Here is a 19,328-nt window from a genome sequence, read left to right as displayed (position 1 = left end):
AAAAAAAATAATGAGCAGAGAAGAGCAACACAATTTTATTGGTTATATCCGTGAAAGGTTTACAGTTTGTTGTTAGTCAAGTGTCCAAGATAAGATCAATCTCATTAAATTGAAATAAATAACATGCTTATGACTGTAATAAGAAGTTAGATGAGCAGGCACAGCAACAGAAACGCCTACACCATCAAACAGAATCTAATAATACTGCAATAAAAGATAAGTTACGTTCTTCATGATATTTGAGGCTGTAATTTACATTGGTGCTATAATGGTATTCCTTTCATTGCAAATTAGTCGTTTACCGAAGATCAAACCATTTATTTTTCTTGTTTATGGTCTTTTAACTTTGATATAACTTGAATGTTCAGCCGCTGAAGCCCAGCTCTTTGTAGTTGGCCTCAATATCAGCTATGACAGTGCCCATCGTGTTTCTCAGGGCTTGCTGCCCAGCGGCATCGAGCCCTGCCTTCTCCGCCATGACTTTAACGAGGATCTCTGTCATCAGCTGAAGAGAAAGTACAGTGAAAGTCAGGCAGGAGGACACAAAAAGATGGAATGCAGTATGTTACTTCTAGTTAAACCTTTAAGACCCGGATCAAAATCAGTTATCTTGCAACCTTGAAAATCAGAGAAAATTTGTTTTGTTTCTCCCTCCTAAAAATGGACAAACCATAATAAGGACCTTGGTGAGAAATGTCCAGCAAACCACACAAAAAAATAAATCAAATATGACAAGAAAATAATCTGAACGTTAGCTGGAGAGATTATTAGACATGATCTAAAAAACAGGGGGGATGTCCAGAAACTATATTCAAAATTCTCTGAATTAAATGTTTAAAATTATGTTACAGAACAAAGGGGGGGGGTCTAAACTTTCATGAGTACATTTTCTTTCCGTTCATTTTCTTTTTTAGTTTTCTTTTCTCTCTCTGTCTTTTTTTTGCTTATTTTCAGGTCATTTTCTTATGACTTTTTACTAATTTCTGTCAATTTTTTGTTTCATTTCTTGTTAAGTTGCTCGTCACCCTCACGTGCTTTTGAAAGAAATCAAGCCAATTTGCTCAAAGAGTTACATTACTATGGAGAAAACAATAACACCACAGTGGATTGCATATATTCAAACTTCAGCCTCACCTTAAAGTTAACAATCGGGATCTTGTACTGTAAGGCGTGGCTTTTGGCGAGAGGTTTCAGGATGGCAGCGTGGTTGCCTTTGGCCATCAGTAGCTCACCCAGTTTCTTCAGCACAGTGGCACCCTGCGCAGAAACAGCTGTGTCACTCGTCATGTCAGCCTGGGCAATGCCAGCAAACTTGGGAAACAGCTTCAGGGTGTCAGGGTGCTCCGTGAATAAACTTAGAAAAAGAGGAAAAGTGAGAAGTGAGGACTCTGAGGTCATGTCCTCACATCGAGACATGTACAGAACTATGTTAGTTAGAGGACTACTATGTTAGAGGAGGGCATCATATTTGATGATGTTTGTATTGTACTGATTGTCTTCCATCTCTGGAAAATAAAAACCCCTCACCGGGTCAAAACCAGGCTCCCATGGGCGGCATAGTCTGCCTCCACTGGGCCCCAATACTTGAGCACCATGTCATAGTCAGCCATGATCTGAGGAGGGTGAGAAACATGTCACAAGAAAACATAGTTTAGGGATTACACTAAGTTCACACCTTTTTTTCACACCCATATTGTTTTAGTATTTGTTGTGATTGATTGCATTGCCAGAGGCCATAAACCACTAAATTACAGTACAAGTCTCAACCGGCAGTGGGTGAATACATTAACTCAGTTGCTCTCACGGAGTCTTTTATGTAACTTGTTTGTGTCCCTGCAGTGAAAGCAAACACACTGTTGGTAATGATGCTTCTAAGGCTGTCACATGACCAAAAAAAAAGCATTTTGAAAAAGAAAAACTCTTTTCAATATTCTTCAATATTTCTTCAAGGACAGCTGTCTGGATTTTATTTCTCCTAACAGTATTTTTTTCTTGTTTATGATAGTTTCAATTTGATGACCTTGGCACTTAAAAACTGCGCCCTGAATGTATGAAACATGAAGCATGTCTTTACCCCCCCTCCAATTTATATTTATTTATTTATTTTTAAATCAGTTTTCTTCTCTGTCAATATACCCTAAATCAACACATTGTATCAATAAATGTGAATTCAAAAGCAGTACCTGCCTGCGGAGTAAAATATCCTCTGTGATTGTACCAAATTCTTCTTGGCCAGACTAACTCCCCCCAAAACTGACCTTTTATACTCCCTCCCTCCGTCCTGTCACCAAATTATTCCAGTCCTCCCGTCTGTCTCACAACATGTCACTTCAGATGTTCTCAACACCTCTAAACTTAATCTGGACACTTTTGATTCCACGTGAACGTCGTCAGTGATATGACTAAATGTCACTTTAGGAATATTTTTACTTTATGTTTCATCTCATGGAGCCTTTATATGCCCATTATCTCATTTAAATGCCCACAGTGTGTGTGTGTGTGTGTGTGTGTGTGTGTGTGTGTGTGTGTGTGTGTGTGTGTGTGTGTGTACTTGAGTATGTCTTTGTGAGAATCAATTTGACTTTTAGACCTTGACAGTGAGGACATTTTGGCCAGTCCCCACTTTGAGACAGACCTTAAAAGGCTTCAGTGCCCTTCACCATGTTCACACTCAGCCACACCCTCTTCACTTTCAACCTTACAGTGGAGACCTTCCGATGATTCCCCATGTTATTCACAGTTTTTAGATTTACAGTATGTAAGTACATTTTTGGCGATGACTCTTGACAACACACCCCTCTGTATAACAGAAAACTGTCAGCTGTATTGTTCTGTTACAAAAAAAACTTTGTACATGGTTTGTTTGAACTATAATTCTCCCACTCTGCCTGCCTGTATGCTTAAGCTAACCTCTCCCAATTTGCACACTAGTTTTTATGTAAATAATGTTTTGTGTATTTATCATATTTAAATCATTTTTTTACAATTTAGTATTTTCAATTTTGTATTTAAAGTTTTTCCATGTCATATTCTTTATATTGTATAATCTATAGATATATATTTTATTCCTATAGAATATGCTATGATTTAATTTTCTATTAATATATATATATTTTTTTTTCTTGTGCTGTGATACACTGTTTACTGCTTCAGGGCAATGCCTTGATAACCTGCCGTTGTTACAAAAGAATATCCCAGCTTGGGATCTATAAAGTATGTATGAATGTATGTATGAATCTATCTATCTTGTTATTTTTTTCTACCATATTGTTTTTAATTATGTCACTTAAAAAATATTATATTTTGAATGTGCAGAGTTTTTTTTTTTAATGTAATTCTCAAATTGTTTTTATTGACTTTGGGATTTGGTTTTGTTTGGTTTTTGCAAAATAAACCAATCTCAGCCTACATAAACCTTTAGGCCACATGTAGCCTCTGATAATCACATTAATAGGTGCCACTGAAATGAACACTCAGAAAACAGCCATATTCCATATCTCAGTACTTTATGAAAATATAATAATTGGCAAATGTTTTCTTTTTCTCAAAGAAATGTGTAAACACATGACATTGTAAACATAGGGTGTTCAAAATTAGACTACTTCAATCTAAATTAAACTTTTTAGCCCAGATCAGTGTGTTCCAAAAATTCACTCCCTGTAATTTTTTTATTTATTTATTTATTTATTATTTTTTTTTTTTGTGCCTTGCATGTTTGGGTTGGGCCCTAAGAAACATGATAAATTGTTCACAAACACCTGTATCTGTTCAGAGCTCAAAGTGTTTTCTTTATTGTTTAACTATTCTTTGTGTGTTTAGGCCAATCACTAGATTTTAAGATAATCTAAAAAAAAAAAAAATTGGAGAAAAGTTGCACATGTCTTTCAAGTGGAAAGAGACATCTTTTTAATTGTCAAGCAGGATGACAGCAGCAGGCACATCCACGTGCTGTCATCCAGGAGCAACAGCAATCCATGGGAACCTCGTTACAAGGAAGCATTCTTCAGGGGGAAAACAAAGTACTCTGGGGAAGAAGCCAAATACTTTGGGGAAGAAGCCAAGTACTTCAAGGGAGACACAAAGTATTCAGAGGAAGAAGCCAAGTGTCATTATTCCATTAAATGACGCTATCAACACTTAATTCATCATGATAAGTTAATTAAGGGTTTTCTGCTTCAATTAAAACATTTTTTTCTCATTATTGATCCTCTCAAACAGAGAGCGGCTTTTCTAAAGGTTGCATTCATGTGCTGTCTGTCAGATTCACAGTGATTTTTAGAGCAGCTAGACGGTGTTGTACAGATCTTGCATGAAGTAATTTGACTGGACTGGCGACGCTCACTAAGCAATAAATCATTTTTTGGGATGATTATGAGTTAGGTGTCAATTTTCCAGTCAGTTTGGAGGTTGTCGTTTGTGGTGCTGTTTTCCGTTCAATTCCTATTAAAGCAAAAATAAATATGTGTGACTTAATGAGTCTATCACACTATTAAAAAAATGTATTACCACCTATCTAAATCTGAATTATTAAAATAATCAACATTTATATAAAATCAGGCTTCAAAATTGTGAAAAAATTACCAGCATTCTCTGCTGTGAGACACAGCAGGTGTGTCTGCTGAAAGTTGAAATTTCTGATAAGCTGCAATGTTATGAACTACAGTGGTGGACAGTAACAAAGTACATTTACGCAAGTACTGTACTTAAGCCCAGTTTTTGTGTATCTGTACTTTACGTCAGTATTAGTATTGTTGGAAATGTATTAGGCTACTTTGACTCCGCTACATGTGAAAGACAACAGTTGTTGTTTTAATGGACAGTTCTATAGACTTTGCAGCATATCCAGCAGTCTACAGCAGGTCAGTGCATTCAGATGGTTGTCATTAGGTTGTAAATACATTGTGACAATATACAACAATGCCATGAGTTGTTTTTTTTTTAAATTACTGTGAATACTTAAGGGTTTTTTTTTTAGCAAATACCCCAGTACTTTAACTCAAGTAATAATTTGACTCCACAACTTTCACTTGTACTGGAGTAATATTTGACCATGAGAAGCCTATCTATGCCCCAACAAAGTGCCAAAAAAAAAAAAGCAAGAAAAAAGTGATTTACTCCCCATACCGCCATTTCAAATATACAATTATAATAATTATAAATTTAGTTTTTTGGACATTTTTTTAATTGGTCACCTTTTACTAATTTCTTGCAATTTAATGTCTTTGCCAAAAAAAATAGCCAATAGCCGATTTAAAAAAAACAAAACAATTTGCAATGGGGTTAAACAGCTTGTAAAAGGCATCTAAATGCAACACAAAAAAAACTGATGTCAATCCAGGTCTCAAAGAATTAAATTAAATTTAAGACTACTTATTCACATCTCCCACAGTCAGCCTACTGCTGTAACTTGTTTTTTTAGCTTTGTCATCTAGTCTATTTTCCTTAATCCTACTAATATGTGTATACTTATTTTACTTCTTGTCTTTTATATCTGGTCTTTGTGGCTTTTTTCCGTTTTGTATATAGCACATTTCCCATTTATTGTTGTTGCTATTTCTACTCGATGTAAACAAGCACTCATTCTGTTTACTGTGTGTTTATCTACCAATCTTATCACAGTATGTTGTTATTTCACAGTATTTGTGACCGGAAGTTGGTGAACTATGTACTAGCGGGCCCTCTGCTGGTTAATCTGGTGAAAGATAAGCCCCTCCTCTTCTGGGCGGTGATTGGTCCAGACAGTAACTCCACGTTTCCATTTATCCAATAGCATCTTCAGCTCACGTCACATGGTTTCTCAACAACCGGAAAACCGACTGAGAAGTCCATGGAGAAGTCATGTAAGTCAAAACAATGGAGATATTTTCTTTTTTTGGTCTTTTATAGGTTGTAAAAAATATCGTTTGCTCAGCAGAGGTGTTTTTCAAAATGATGCGGGCTTGGAAAGGCGTCAGACATCTACAGTCCAGTGCAATGAAACAAGCAGGTAACTAAATACCTGTCTAACGTTATCTGTTATCTGTGTGCCTGCAGTGTGTGTGTTACCTAACGTCTTTCAAACAGTGACAGGAAACAGGAAAGTGAAGTGAATGGTGTGTAACTGCGTGTTGTAAGTAGTGTGTATGAGATAGAGTGAGGCCGTGGTCAAGGTCCTCTTATTAACGTCCTTTAGCCAGGGGAAATGTTTGATACAGACATTGAGGTACTACAGTCTATGGTGTGGACGTAGATTTTAAGCTAGTATTGATTTTTTTTTTTTTTTTAAATAATGAGTTTTAGAAATAGTATCAGTGTATACATTTATTTAACTCAAAAAAGCTAGTTAAACTAGGGTTGACATTAATGTATATTCATATTAACAAAAAAAGAAAATAAAAAACTGCACTTGTGTTATGTTGCTCAGCAGAAAATACAATCTATATTTTTTAATGAATGGCTTAAATTCTCCCTGATGCAAAAATGCAAAACATCTGTTAGTTCCAGCTTCCCACATGTCAAAGATCTGTGCATTTAAGTAATTCTAGGACGTAATTTTCAGCTCCTGGAACTTGTGCTGGGCATTTTTTTCACTTTTTACATTTTGGGGACTAAACAATTCATTGATATTTGGCAGAAATAATCAACAGATTAATTAGTAATTTTAATAAATGTTAGTTGGACCAGTTTGGGAATCCATATGTCATTTCACTTTTTTCAAATTTAAGAGGGTTGGCAGTAAGTAAGTACTCATGCCCACCTCTACTTCTCAGAGCTCAGAACATTTCTCATGTGATCATACAGCATCATACAGAGAATAGGAGGAAATCCTGTTAACTTAGCAATAACTCAGTTATCAAAATTGTTAATGAATAGTTTCTAGGGATGGGAATCACTACAGGCCCTACAATATAATATTAACGATACAGATACCAGTCAGGATACAATATTATTGTAATTTTAAACATTTTGTAATATGCTGAGTATGGCTAAAATATTTGTTTATTGTATATTTTTACAGCTCCATATTATGGCTCGAAAGGAACACCTTGTCAACATCTGTTTTATCTAATAACAAAAAGTTTCACTCCGTTCATCTCACTTTAGTCGTCGTCATTGTAGCAAAGCACAAGTCAATTTGTTATTCTACTAGGCAACCAAAAGTTGAAATTGTGTCAGCAATATTAATAATTTATTGAATAAAAAGTTTATATTGTGGTCCATGTATTGAAACGATAAAGCCACACAAAAACATCGCTATAATTTGTTGTATCCATTTTTCCCCCACCTTTATTAATTTTTGTATGTCGACTTGTAATTGTTTTATCAGTAAAAAAAGAAGCTCCTAAAAGCAAACACTGGTCACAACGTTATTCCCGTGGCAGGTCCACTGGGATCAGAAACCTGTACATTTTGAAATATCCTGTTTATCTCTCTGTTAGTTTTTCAGGTGATAGTAAAACCAGTATTGCTACCACACTGGTTCTAGAGCTGTAGACCACAGAGGAGGACTAAACTAAGGGCTATGTGTCCAGTTTCAGAGCTCTCCCTCCCGGTCCCATGGGGAGAGATCAGAGGTAAAGTCTGGGGTCCTGATCACGGTCGTCCTGTACTGTGCCTGCATGGCTGGGCGGACAACTGCGGCACATTCAACACCCTCATTCCCCTCCTACCTAAAGGTAAATGTTGATCATGTAAAAGTGAACACAGTCACTCCAGTTTTTACTCCTCACACTTGCATACCAAAAGTTTTACCGCAAGCCTCATTTATTTAAAAATCAAACTCACAAAAGTTAGTTTGGGGACTTGTAAGAGACCGTCAAACATTTGTTCAAGTTCTCTGTGTTTATAGGTACGCGTTCTATATATCAACACGTCATTCAATTCCTGCTGCCACTCACAGCGTAAAAACGGAAGCGATAAAGTTGTTTTTGCAACATCATTTTGAAAATGATTGCAGTTTATGTGTGTGGCTAATTACGTAAAAGGGTGGGTGGTGTCCTCACAATAAGAAGCTCCATGGTGATGTCGGGACAGTGGCCTAGGGGCTAGCACTTGTATGGACCGTTTAAAGTGCCTCTCAGCAATTTAGTCAAATAGTCAAAGGCAAATAAAAAAAAAAAGTAGCCCTCTGGTTATTCCTTGAGTACAGCCAAATTTCCCCCCTTTCCTCACATCAGCCCATTCCCAAAACAGTTTCCTGATAACTGAGCCTGGCTTATTCAATACTAATTTCACAAGACTAGCTCGTGCAGGTGGATGGTATTTAGCTATTTAGACTTCACCTCAGCACACATCACAGGGTTCCCGCTGATCCTTAAACACTCATAAAAAGCATTAAAAACATCTATCTTAAAACAAGGCCTTAGTTTGTATTAAAATTACTTAAACTGATTTACAAGTCTTATAATTGCATATATAAGGGGAATAGGATCTAATGAATTGTGTTTTTTCTGACGCTGTGCTGTAAAACCTCAAAATAATTGGTATTTTTTTGTTAAATAATTTAATAAATGCCTCCCCTTAAATTCATCATGATGGGAACTGAAGTAGTGGAATCTCACATGCAGATCGAGAAACACAAATTTGTTAAAAATCAGCAAGAATGCCTGATTTTTTTCCCACTTTTATTGGTAAACTAAGTGGATACTATTATGATAATATGTTCATCATCTCCCATGCCCCATTTTATAATACAATAAACATTTGAGAAAAATAGAATTGTCCCTCTTCAGTTTCAGTAATGAAACCTAAAAATTTGCCTTAAAGTTTATTCCAAGTGGCATTAAAAACATTTTTAAAAAGTCTTAAATCTAACTTGCCGTAAGCTGCGGGAAACCTGGCAGCTTTTCCCTGCCGGTTCCGCAACTCAGCTGTTACAGCAGCTGCCTCCTATCCAAAATGACCGGGGTTTAAAGCCTTTTCTGGCCAATATGCACGTTGCATGATAATGATCTTATTATCACTCCTTTAGCAAGACTTTAGGGACTGTTTTTGTACAGATGCTCTGTCTTTCACACACGCATTCAGATTTGCATCAGATTTGTTTTTGAGGAGATAACATGACAATTGCCCTCTGTTCTTCCTTTCAGAGTGCAAATACGTGGCGGTGGACCTGGCAGGTCACGGTTTGTCGTCACATCGTCCTGCCGGAGTTTTCTACAATTTCCCTGCGTATTTGATGGACGTGCGCAGGGTCGTTGAAGGTGTGTGAGGTTAAGACACTAACTGAATGACACATCAGTGTTCATTCATGCAACAGGCTCGATCAAGCTTGATGCAGTGTGTCCTGGGGCTGGGTTTTTTTCATTATTATTGGTCATCAACTTTAAGTGGAAACATATCTTTAAGTGGATTATATGAACCATAGTTAATTATTCTGAGCAGGTTTTAATTACAGCCTGAGAGTTATGTGGTTACTGAAGCGTTTTCTTTTGTACATTTGAAGAGATTAATGCGAAACAGCTTACACAGTTTGTTGCGTAGGACAGTAATTAAGAGGGAAAAGTTCACTCTTGACCTTGGAAATAGTAATTTGGGACAAAGAAAAATCTTAACTCAAGGTCCACTTACTTGCTGTTTCTGGAGCTGTCAACCACATCTGTCTAAAGAAGACAGCAGTAGAAAACTGCCATTATGATTTTTGTATTAAGTTAAAGGTTAATTTTGGTATTTTTCATCATGTATTGTTTTCTCCTCACATTTTTGTTTAAGTGACTAATTGGAACAATTGGTCCAGTTTTTTGCTTGTTTTTGCCACTAATGGGGTTGGAACCCACCACAGATGGACCTTTTTTGTTAGAGAATAATGTCCTTTTTAGTTTTACCAGTAACACCAAAAAACAGACCCAAAATCGCCATTGCCAAACCCACCAGTTTCCATTTCAATAAACAGTCATTTAAGTGTGTGTATAGCCAGTATATTTTCACATCTAACTGGGTAATTTAAAGGTTTATTTTAACCAAAATGGAGTTGGTGATTGTTGGAACAGTGGAGAGACAAAACACAACGGCTTTTTGTGAATTTTATTTGTTTCTGTTGGCTTTGAATGAATCAATGAGTCTGGTGTGGCTGAAAATAGTGATTTCAGGACTGTTTCTGGTGAAACAAAAATGATCTTACTCTTTAAACAAAGGTCTTTCTCTGTCGGGAGCCTTTCCATAATGTTGTCGGACACTTAGAATAACAATCTGAGCCTGTCCGTCGCAAAAAACAAGCACTTTTAGTGGATGCAGCTCAAATTCCTGCAGGGATTACATTGCCACCAGTTTTGCTGCTGCTGGCGCAGCGTTCTCACTCAAAACCGGATTAGTTTCAAAAATGTTGTCTCCATTAGTCACTTGGGCAAAAAAAAAACATCAAAAAAATAGGGTCCAGGTTGAAAATAATCAAAGTTACCCGTTAACATTATTTTTTGTCAAATCAGACATGTTATGCTGCATTGCATACGTACATTTGCCAATATAATATTTTAATACGTAAAACAAAACTATGATCATTATAGTGGTATATTTTAATCACCCAGCTCTAGTAAATCTGTATTGCAGCCACATTAGCGACATTTTCTTTCAACTAAAAACAGTCTCAGTGATGAGATACTGAACCTGGTTGATGATCTGTGAAATTATTCCCGCAGCTCTGCAGTGGAGCAAATTCTCCATCATAGGCCACAGCATGGGTGAGTCCAGCTTTACAGCAGAATTAGAGCCATTCAGATATTTACAGCATGTTATATTAAGTATATTTACGTTTATTTATTTATTTATTTTAATTTCAGGTGGCAACATTGCTGGAATGGTAATTGACAGTATCACCACTGTTTTTACACAATACATGTACTGAATCTGTAAAGAGTATTTTGCCGTACTGTGTGTTACTCAGTCTGTATATTGTGTTTCCACAGTTCAGTTCACTGTATCCTGACATGGTGGATGCTGTCGTACTGCTAGACTCATACGGATTCTTACCCACAGATCCGGTACTTAAACATTTTTTAAATTCCAGACTACAGTAACTAACGTGCTGTAGTTTGTTGTTTAGTTGAGAGTGAAGAAGATTACAATGTACATTGAAGTTGTGATGCAAAATCTAATTACATGTACTGTATTTACACAAGGCTTTAGAGTAGCTGCATCGGTCCTCCGACATGTTAAGAATTTATTGCTATTAAGATTGTTCTGCTAGTCTTTACTAAAAAAAAGTTTAACAACAAACTATCCACCAGTCACAAAATATTTCTTGGAGAGCCTAAAACTAAGAGCAGAGACAGATTCAACAGAAGTCAGTTTGTTTCCACGGCTTCCTGTCTCATCTGCAAGAATAAGCTGCCGTTATTCAGGAATACAATCCCAGTGTAGCTGCAGGTCGTGAATCGTCTTAAAAATCCTTGAATTTAGTTTCGTGAAAAAAGAAAGTCTCAAGTGTTCATATTGGCCAAAACTCAATCTTTTTTTAAGCTGTTAATCCATCTATCCATTTTAGGACACATATACAAGTTGCATGCATTTAAATGATAGGGCCGCATGATGTGACAAAAATGTACGATTACGTTGTTGAATATAGCGGTAACTATGCTACTTGCGATAACCCGATAGTAGTTGACTCACTTCTGCCTTCCTGCTGCTTTCAGTATCCCACGAAACAAACTGTTTGTTGAATTTAGAATAATAACAAAAAATTGAAAATTGAACAATCAACTAAAGACCGAAGGTACGTTTTAATGTGGAGTTTTCTAATTATACAGTATTAACTAACTCAAAATATCCTTGACTGCAGCGTTTCAGTCTTTTGCTGCATGTCATCCCCTCTCTTCGCCCTTTCACGCTTAAGCTATCCTATCAAATAAAAGCAAAAAGCCCTCCAAAAAATCTTTGAAATAAATAAATAATTAATAAATAAATCATGTTATGTGTGGTATTAATAGTCTTAAATTTAACTTGGTGAACCCTGCCATCACTCCACTTATTGCAGAGCAGTGGGTACGAAGGAGAAGGCAACAAAAAAGTTGTTCAGCTATAGAGTTAAAAATGTATTGTTGAAAACGAAAACCAGCACTGTTACAGGAGCTCCCGCTTTGAGAGAAACATCTCTTGTGGCCCCCAGATAATCTGAGTTTGAGACCCCCTGAGCTCTCTCTGAAGACTGTACGACTTCATAACGATTAATGCGTCAGGATTGCGAGTAAATGGAAAGAATATAAAGGTGGTTTGACATTTTAAAAGGCATCACATTTAATAAATGCTTTAGTCGCCAGTGTAATTGAATCTGACGCTGTTGTGTCCTTTGGGTCAGTGCGAAGTGTTCATTTACCATTTTAGCCTGACTGCCTAATATTTCAGAGCCGTGCTGTGCCATCCACTCTTGTCGGTAGCTTATAATTGCTTTATTGATCATTGATCTGTCTGTTTTCTTGCAGAAAGAAATGATTAAAGTGATGAGGCAGGGGATCGATCAGATGATTCAGTTTGAACAAAAGATGGGAGAGAAGAAGACAAGAGTTTACACTTATGAAAAAGCAGTAGAGAGGTGCTACACTTTCCTATTTATGTTGTTTTGAAAAGAGCACTGATGATCCGCGTATCCAATGATGCAAGTGTTTTCTTACAAAGTCTTTTATTTCTTTCAGGCTGTTGGCTGCAAACCCGACTCTGTCTGAGAGCTCTGTGCGCATCCTTTTAGAGCGAGGTGTAGTTGAAGTTGAAGGAGGTATGTCTTTATCTTCCTCTTCTCTGCTTTGATGTTCACTTTGTTCGTTCCTCACAGAACAAAATTAATTAACTCTTTTTTTCCCTCTACGCTGAAACTACAATGCATTTCTCTCTTGCAGGTGTGGCATTCACCCGAGACTTTCGTATTAATCTGGTATGTTTTTGACAAACTGCACCAGCCGAGTGTCGCATACAGCCCATGAAATGCATGAAGTGTATTGCACATTGTATAGTCTTGTCTCTTGTTTCCCAGAAAAATATATCGCGCATCAGTTTGGAGCAGGCTCTGGAAGTGCAGTCAGCTATACAAGCCTCCATTCTAGTTATCCTGTAAGTTATTCCTCCACCTCATTTCCTTCTTACACGTACCACTAAATGATACCTCACCAAATATACATGCAATCTTTTTCTCTTCTTCTTCGTCTCTCCAGAGCAGAGGACGGCTTTGAGAAAATATTTGCGGAACCAGAGCAAAAGAAATTTATATCAGCACTTCTCCAGGCCTATAGGGACAGAAATGTGAGTGTGTTTTTACAGTGTTTGTGTAAAGTAAGCACGCTTGCATATTGGTGTTTATTTTTAGCCGTTAAGCCAGTGTGTGTGTGTGTAATTGTGCCTAGTAGACAGACAGACAGACAGAAAGACAGCTGCACAGATGCAAAAGTAGCTGCGTAGTGTGAGCTCAATGTCTCAGAGGCAGCAGAAACCTTTCTAGCTGTGAACCTCAAACACTGACCTACATACTGGAGCTCGGTCAAGTGCTGCTGATGAGGGAGAGAGAACAGAAGATGGGCGTCAACTAAACATCTCCAAGTCAGCTAATGAGAAAAAAAAATCAGCTATAGTGCAACATAAAAGAGGCTTGGGATGTCAGAATGCTAATGATTTTAAAGTGGCTATAATTGATATTTCTATATTAATAATATAATAAATGACAAAGTGAGAGGGATCACTTGTAGGGATGGAAATGAAGATAATTATCATTTAAATCTGCAGCTGCTCTCGGCTTTATGGAGCTTTTTAGACAGTTTAACTCATTGTTTAGCTGTTAGAGTGCAACTTATGTGTGTTTTTGTTTTCAGCAGAGGCAGGAAGCTGTTTTCAGAGAAAAGGTTCTAAAAAAAACAAAAAATACAAACGCCTACGCTATCTGCTCAGTACAAAAGAGCAGACAGACACAGATATTTCCCTCAAGAGTTGGTAGAGACCAAAAACACAACAAAAAGACAGTGAGGCTTGGACTCCAATGCATCAGGTGACATTAAACACAGCTTTAAATGAATGGTAATTTTGCTCCGTAACTGTTGGATGTGTAAATAAGCAATCGTTTGCAAACAAGATATCAACTTACAACCCCAGTTCCTAAAAACGTGTGACATGTAAAACATAAACAAAGACAGAATGCAATGATTTGCAAATCTTTTGCAACCCATATTTAATTGAATACAATAAAAAACGAGACAGTAATGTTCAAACTGATAATAGATTTTTTTTTTTTAAATATATGCTCATTCTGAATTTGATTCCTGCAACACGTGCCAAAAAAAGTTGGGACAGGGGCATGTTTACCACTGTGTCACATCACCTCTTCTTTTAACTCACTCTCAGTAAGCGGAAACTGATGACACTGAATGTTGTAGTTTTAAAAGTGAAATTCTTTTCCATTCTCCCATATATGACTTAAGTTGCTCAACAGTCCATTGTCATATTTTGCACCTTATAATACGCTACACACTACGCTTTTCAGTGGAAGACTTTCAGCCGATCTACAACCCGCACTCTTTTACTACGAAGCCACGCTGTTGTAACACTGTTGTATCACTTTGCATTGTCATTCTGGGATAAGCAGGGACGTCTCTGAAAAAGACGTCGTCTGGATGGCAGCAAATGTTGCAGTAAAACCTGTATGTACCTCTCAGCATTCATGATGCCTTCACAGATGAGAAGTTACCCATGATGCCATGGGCACTAACACACCCCCATACCATCACAGATGCTGACTTTTAAACTTTTAACTGGTAAAAATCTGGACGAGCGTTTTCCTCTGTAGCCCAGAGGACACGACATCCATGATTTCAAAAAACAATTTGAAATGTGGACTCGTCAGACCACAGCACACTTTGCGTCAGTACATCTCAGATGAGCTCAGGCCCAGAGAAGTCAGCAGGTTTTATGGATGTTGTTGATATATTGCTTTCACTTTGTATGGTAAAGTGTTAATGTTGCATTTGTAGATGCAGCAACATACTGTGTGAACTGATGTTTTTGTGTTCCCCACCCGTGTTGTAATATCTTTTATGCAGTCATGTTTGTTTTAAATGCAGTGCAGCCTGAGAGGTCAAAGGTTATGGGCATTCAATGTTGGTTTTAGCTTTGCCCCTTACATTCAGAGATTTCTCTGGAATCTTTTGATGATATTATGGAATGTAAAATTGTGAAATCCCTAAATTTCTTGCAGTAGTGCGTTGAGAAAAGTGGTTTTTAACTGTTTTAATTGATGGACGGTTTGCCCACTAAGTTTTTCAAAAAGTGAAAATATTTGCTTGTGAACAGCTGAGCCTTTTGAAGGTGCCTCCTTCATACCCAATAATGAAACTATCATCTGTTACCAGTTTACCTGCGATATGTTCCAAACTGGTGATTTTGTGACTTCCCCAGCCTTTTGTTGCTCCTGTCCCAACATTTTTGTAATATGTTGCAGGCATCAAATTTAGAATAAGTGTATATTTTACAAAAACATTACATAAGCATCAATAATTATCTTGTCTTTCAACTGTATTTAATTGAATATAGATTGAAAAAGATTTGCAAACCACTGCATGCTGTTTTTATTCACATTTTACGGCCCAACTTTCGGAATTGGTGTCGTAAAAGATGGTATGTCAACATTGTGTGCACAACATGTGTCTGCTGCCCCCAAGTGGCCAAATAAATCAGTTTTTTACGGTTAAAATAATTAGACTTAAATCTCTCACACTCATCTCTTTGTCTTTCAGGACTTGGTGAGGACGGTACCAGGCGACCATCACGTCCATCTGAATAACCCTGAAGTTGTTGCTTCACATGTGTCTGACTTCCTGCAGAACAAAGTGTTGACGCAGTCAGCCAAACTAACAGAAAAACAGGCCTCAACGTCATAGCAAATACACACAACCAGACACACATCAGTTTTGCCTTTAAACATATTTTTATGCTGATCAAAATATTTCTTAAAAATGTGTTTTCATACTGCACAGTTTACACTGTAAGCAAACATTAACTCATGTTAGTTTTAATGGACTCCTAAGTTATTGTATGCATGTTAACAGATATTGATGTGTATGTTTTGTTGAGTTTCAGTGCCAAGTTTCAGTGGGTAATATAATCCATGTTTCACTCCAAGCTGCTTCTCTTCAACTCCAGATGGTCTGTCAGATGTTGGATGAGAGGAGGAGAAAAAGCAGCCAAAAAACAATAACAAGCAAATCATGGTTTTTGGCAAACATTTGTATTTTTTGCCTTTTGATCAAGTGAACAGATAGCGTTCACAATTAGGTTCACTCGATTCAGTGAAGTCATATGAAGTCTGTGTTAGTCAGATGTTGTCCTGACAGAAGTCAACACCTGGCTTTTATGGGGTGTTTCGTGTGTAACACAGGAAGTGTTGAGACAGTTTGACAGTAACTGTGAAAAAGTAACACTTGGAAACAATGTTTGGCTGATGATGGAATTTTACACTAAAGGAATCCCTAAAACACAGCTGGACTCATGATGGACAGTTTAAAGAAAAACCAGAAGGATCAAAATCATTGCAGCTGAACCAGAGAGATCATCTTTTATGTTCCATACGTCCTCTTCCTTGTCAAAACCCGGCGCCTTGATCACCCACAATGCAACACAACCACAGACGGTGCTTTTATTTAAAAGCTAACATGACCAGTCAGCCAGCAGGACACTGCCATAGAGGGAATGTGGTCAGTAACACATAAGGTGTCCTGTCATGAACTGTAGGCGCACATTAAAATGTTAGATTAAACGTTATCTTCTCTGAATTCTGAATGACAAGTTTATTTATGTGCTAATGCCATGGAAACCTTTTACATACAATTTTACCTGAAGTAATTAAAAAGCAAAGTGCCATTAAAAAGACAGTTTCAGAAAAATACCTGAACGCCAGGCTGAAAATCAGTCTTTCTTTGCTTTCTGGTTGAAAGTTTAATGTCTGTTTCACCTCTGATGGCTGTGATAGGAGGAGTGCTTTGCAACCGTAACTACACCTATCCGTGACTGCACGGGGTCCTGATGTCCACCTGTACATCACAGCAGCAAGTTGAGAGGATAAAAACACCGATGGTCAACAAAGACGAGATTTTGTTGTTTAATTTGATGCTCACGCTGTGTGAAGTTTAATTTCTTGCATGCCTCAATGGCAAACGAAGAATCCAACAACAGATATTTTTCTGATGAATCAAAGACATCGGTGACTGCAACAGCAAAACAGCAAATCCATTTACAAACTCTCACGCAACTCGTGCTGTATAATCCAACTCTCATTTATACAGTCGTAAGTACTTCCCAATCAGACAGCTCTTTACGCCGGGGAACTGAACTGAACTGAAACTTATCTGTGCTCTCTTCAAAGCCAGACTCCATTGACAAAAAATATGTTTACCTCGCTGAACACAGGTGCTGCTGTTCTTTTACTGCCTTGATCATTAATGTTTATTTGTGTCTGTGGCATTTAAAAGTGTTTCTTCACGTTCACCAAAAGACACACAATTACACAAATAACTACTGATCAGCACAGTGGTGACCAGCAGCTACTGTGTTCATGAGGTAAAATTACTTATTTTGTCAATGGAATCTGGCCTTAAACAGAGTACACATCACTCTTAGTTAGGTTCTCTTTGGAGAGGGCTGTCTATGTTGGGAAGATCTGAGCATAAGACTGAATAAAAGAGAACTGGATTACACTGTACGAGTTGTGCAAGAGTTTGTGAATGGATGTTTTGATACAGTTTTGCTGTTGTCAGATACAACCACCCATGACTTCAAGTCATCAAGACTCTGATTGGGTTTTCGATTTGTTCACCGTAGAAGCATGTGAGAAAAACAGTTTTCCTCACAAACTCAACCTAACACCGACAGAGTGATGGATTTACAATTGGTCATTTAGGGGATATAGTATTCCTCTCAATTACTGTTAAATAAGATAATGTGAAAGTTCAAACAAAATTTGTTCGACTCGTGTAACTCAAGTCAAGGTCCATTAACCAGATTTCTGTTGCTATAATCAATATTTTTTTTATATAACAATGAATCAAATGACAACGTGAGAAAAGTGTTATGTTTTATGTATGTAACACAAAAATATAGAAACACATCTCAGCATCATGTAGTCTAATACAACATCACCTCTATGACCTCAGTAACAAACATATTATTGAATGTACACATTTCTGACAATATTACCACACATTTTCAGCTTTGTAAAGATAACTGCTGTGGCTGAGCTGTTGTGTAGGACTACATTAGATCACTTAGGTGTACTTAATAAAGTTCTCCTTAGTCATTGGTGCTGCTGAAGTGTTTTTGGTGTCTTCCAGCCGCCCTGCAGTACACTGCTGTGTATTAGCAGGCAGCAGATTTATCACCTTGTAGCTGCTGTCTTTGAGGATTGTTTGAAATGCACTGTGGCAGCTCAGGTGTCTCGAAAGTCTGCTGCCTGTTGTAAATATTTTAGTAGTTACACACTTTCTCTGAACTGTGTGTGTGTGTGTGTGTGTGTCTGTGTGTCTGTGTGTCTGTGTGTGTGTGTGTGTGTGTGTGTGTGTGTGTGTGTGTGTGTGTGTGTGTGTGTGTGTGTGTGTGTGTGTGTGTGTGTCCTCATGTTTAATCTCAAAAGTTAGTGAGCTGTGGGGAGAAAGAGTGTGTACCTGAGTGCCACAGAGAGCAGAGGATGAATCTTAACAAGAGTTTCACAGTGTCTTGTTTACAGTGTGTTTTGGGCAATAAAGCATTTATATTATGTCAAGAATTACTTATTTTGAAAGTTAATCTGTTAGAAATCTCTAAAACTACACTTCCTTTATTTTTTACCAATAGTGAACATTTTACTAATATCATAATCTATTATGTTGTTTTTTTCAATGATCTTATTTTAAAAGTCAAATTTTTTTTCTCCATATTTTAGTGTATTTTACGGGCTATCTGGTGTGATTATCTACCTATAAGGATACAAACTTAAACAAAACAGAAAAATAACACATGGATATTTCATATCCCACTATAAACTCCACAGAATTAAATGGAAGTGGGTACTTTTGTACTGTGAGCAGAGAAATACAATCAAATGCTTTTGTGTTGAGGCTTAAAGGGGACCTATTATGCTTTGGGGTTTTTCCCTTTTCTTGTTGTTTTGTGTGGCATTCTGTGCTTGTAAAAGGTCTCCTAAGTGATAAAGCATTCAAAACCAAAGGGAGCTCTCTCTCCCTCAAAAGACACTGCTCCTAAAACAGCTCATTTGAGTCTGTGTTTACTTCCATAATTTGGTGACATCACAATGTAACAAATAAAGCCTACATCACTGCCTAGGCCTACGATTTTCATGCTTCCTAGTCTAGTTAGAGCAGCATGAATGGACTGCCAAGGGAAGACTAAACCAC

General features: G+C 37.3%; 2 protein-coding genes across 4 annotated transcripts; one reads left to right on the top strand and one right to left on the bottom strand.

Annotated features, from left to right (window-relative positions):
- Window positions 1–8: 8 nt before the first annotated feature.
- On the bottom strand, window positions 9–2,318 carry LOC121942618 (myoglobin-like). 2 transcript variants are annotated; one of them, XM_042485880.2, is made up of 4 exons: window positions 2,184–2,318; window positions 1,528–1,613; window positions 1,135–1,354; window positions 9–505 (listed from the first exon to the last, which is right to left on the bottom strand). In XM_042485880.2, the coding sequence occupies exons 2-4, from the start codon at window positions 1,608–1,610 to the stop codon at window positions 365–367; spliced, it is 444 nt and encodes a 147-aa protein (XP_042341814.2). In that variant the 5' UTR covers window positions 1,611–1,613; window positions 2,184–2,318; the 3' UTR covers window positions 9–364. The 2 variants fall into 2 exon arrangements, with proteins under 2 accessions (XP_042341814.2, XP_087931631.1); XM_088075505.1 differs by having other exon boundaries at window positions 2,188–2,228.
- A 3,469-nt stretch (window positions 2,319–5,787) lies between these two features.
- Window positions 5,788–17,025, top strand: LOC121942614 (serine hydrolase-like protein). Of its 2 annotated transcripts, XM_042485868.2 has the most exons (13): window positions 5,788–5,840; window positions 5,915–5,986; window positions 7,512–7,655; window positions 9,069–9,182; window positions 10,614–10,655; window positions 10,755–10,774; window positions 10,881–10,955; window positions 12,393–12,502; window positions 12,603–12,682; window positions 12,804–12,838; window positions 12,938–13,014; window positions 13,116–13,203; window positions 15,681–17,025. In XM_042485868.2, exons 2-13 carry the CDS (start codon window positions 5,929–5,931, stop codon window positions 15,822–15,824), a joined length of 987 nt encoding a protein of 328 aa, XP_042341802.1. In that variant the 5' UTR covers window positions 5,788–5,840; window positions 5,915–5,928; the 3' UTR covers window positions 15,825–17,025. The 2 variants fall into 2 exon arrangements, with proteins under 2 accessions (XP_042341802.1, XP_042341805.1); XM_042485871.2 differs by lacking the exon at window positions 5,915–5,986 and having other exon boundaries at window positions 5,803–5,840.
- Window positions 17,026–19,328: the final 2,303 nt, after the last annotated feature.

Source organism: Plectropomus leopardus, chromosome 3, assembly GCF_026936395.1.
Source record: "Plectropomus leopardus strain MGB_pleo_1.0 chromosome 3, ASM2693639v1, whole genome shotgun sequence".
In the NCBI taxonomy this organism is placed as follows: domain Eukaryota; kingdom Metazoa; phylum Chordata; class Actinopteri; order Perciformes; family Serranidae; genus Plectropomus; species Plectropomus leopardus.
This window is presented reverse-complemented; position numbering and strand designations above follow the sequence as displayed.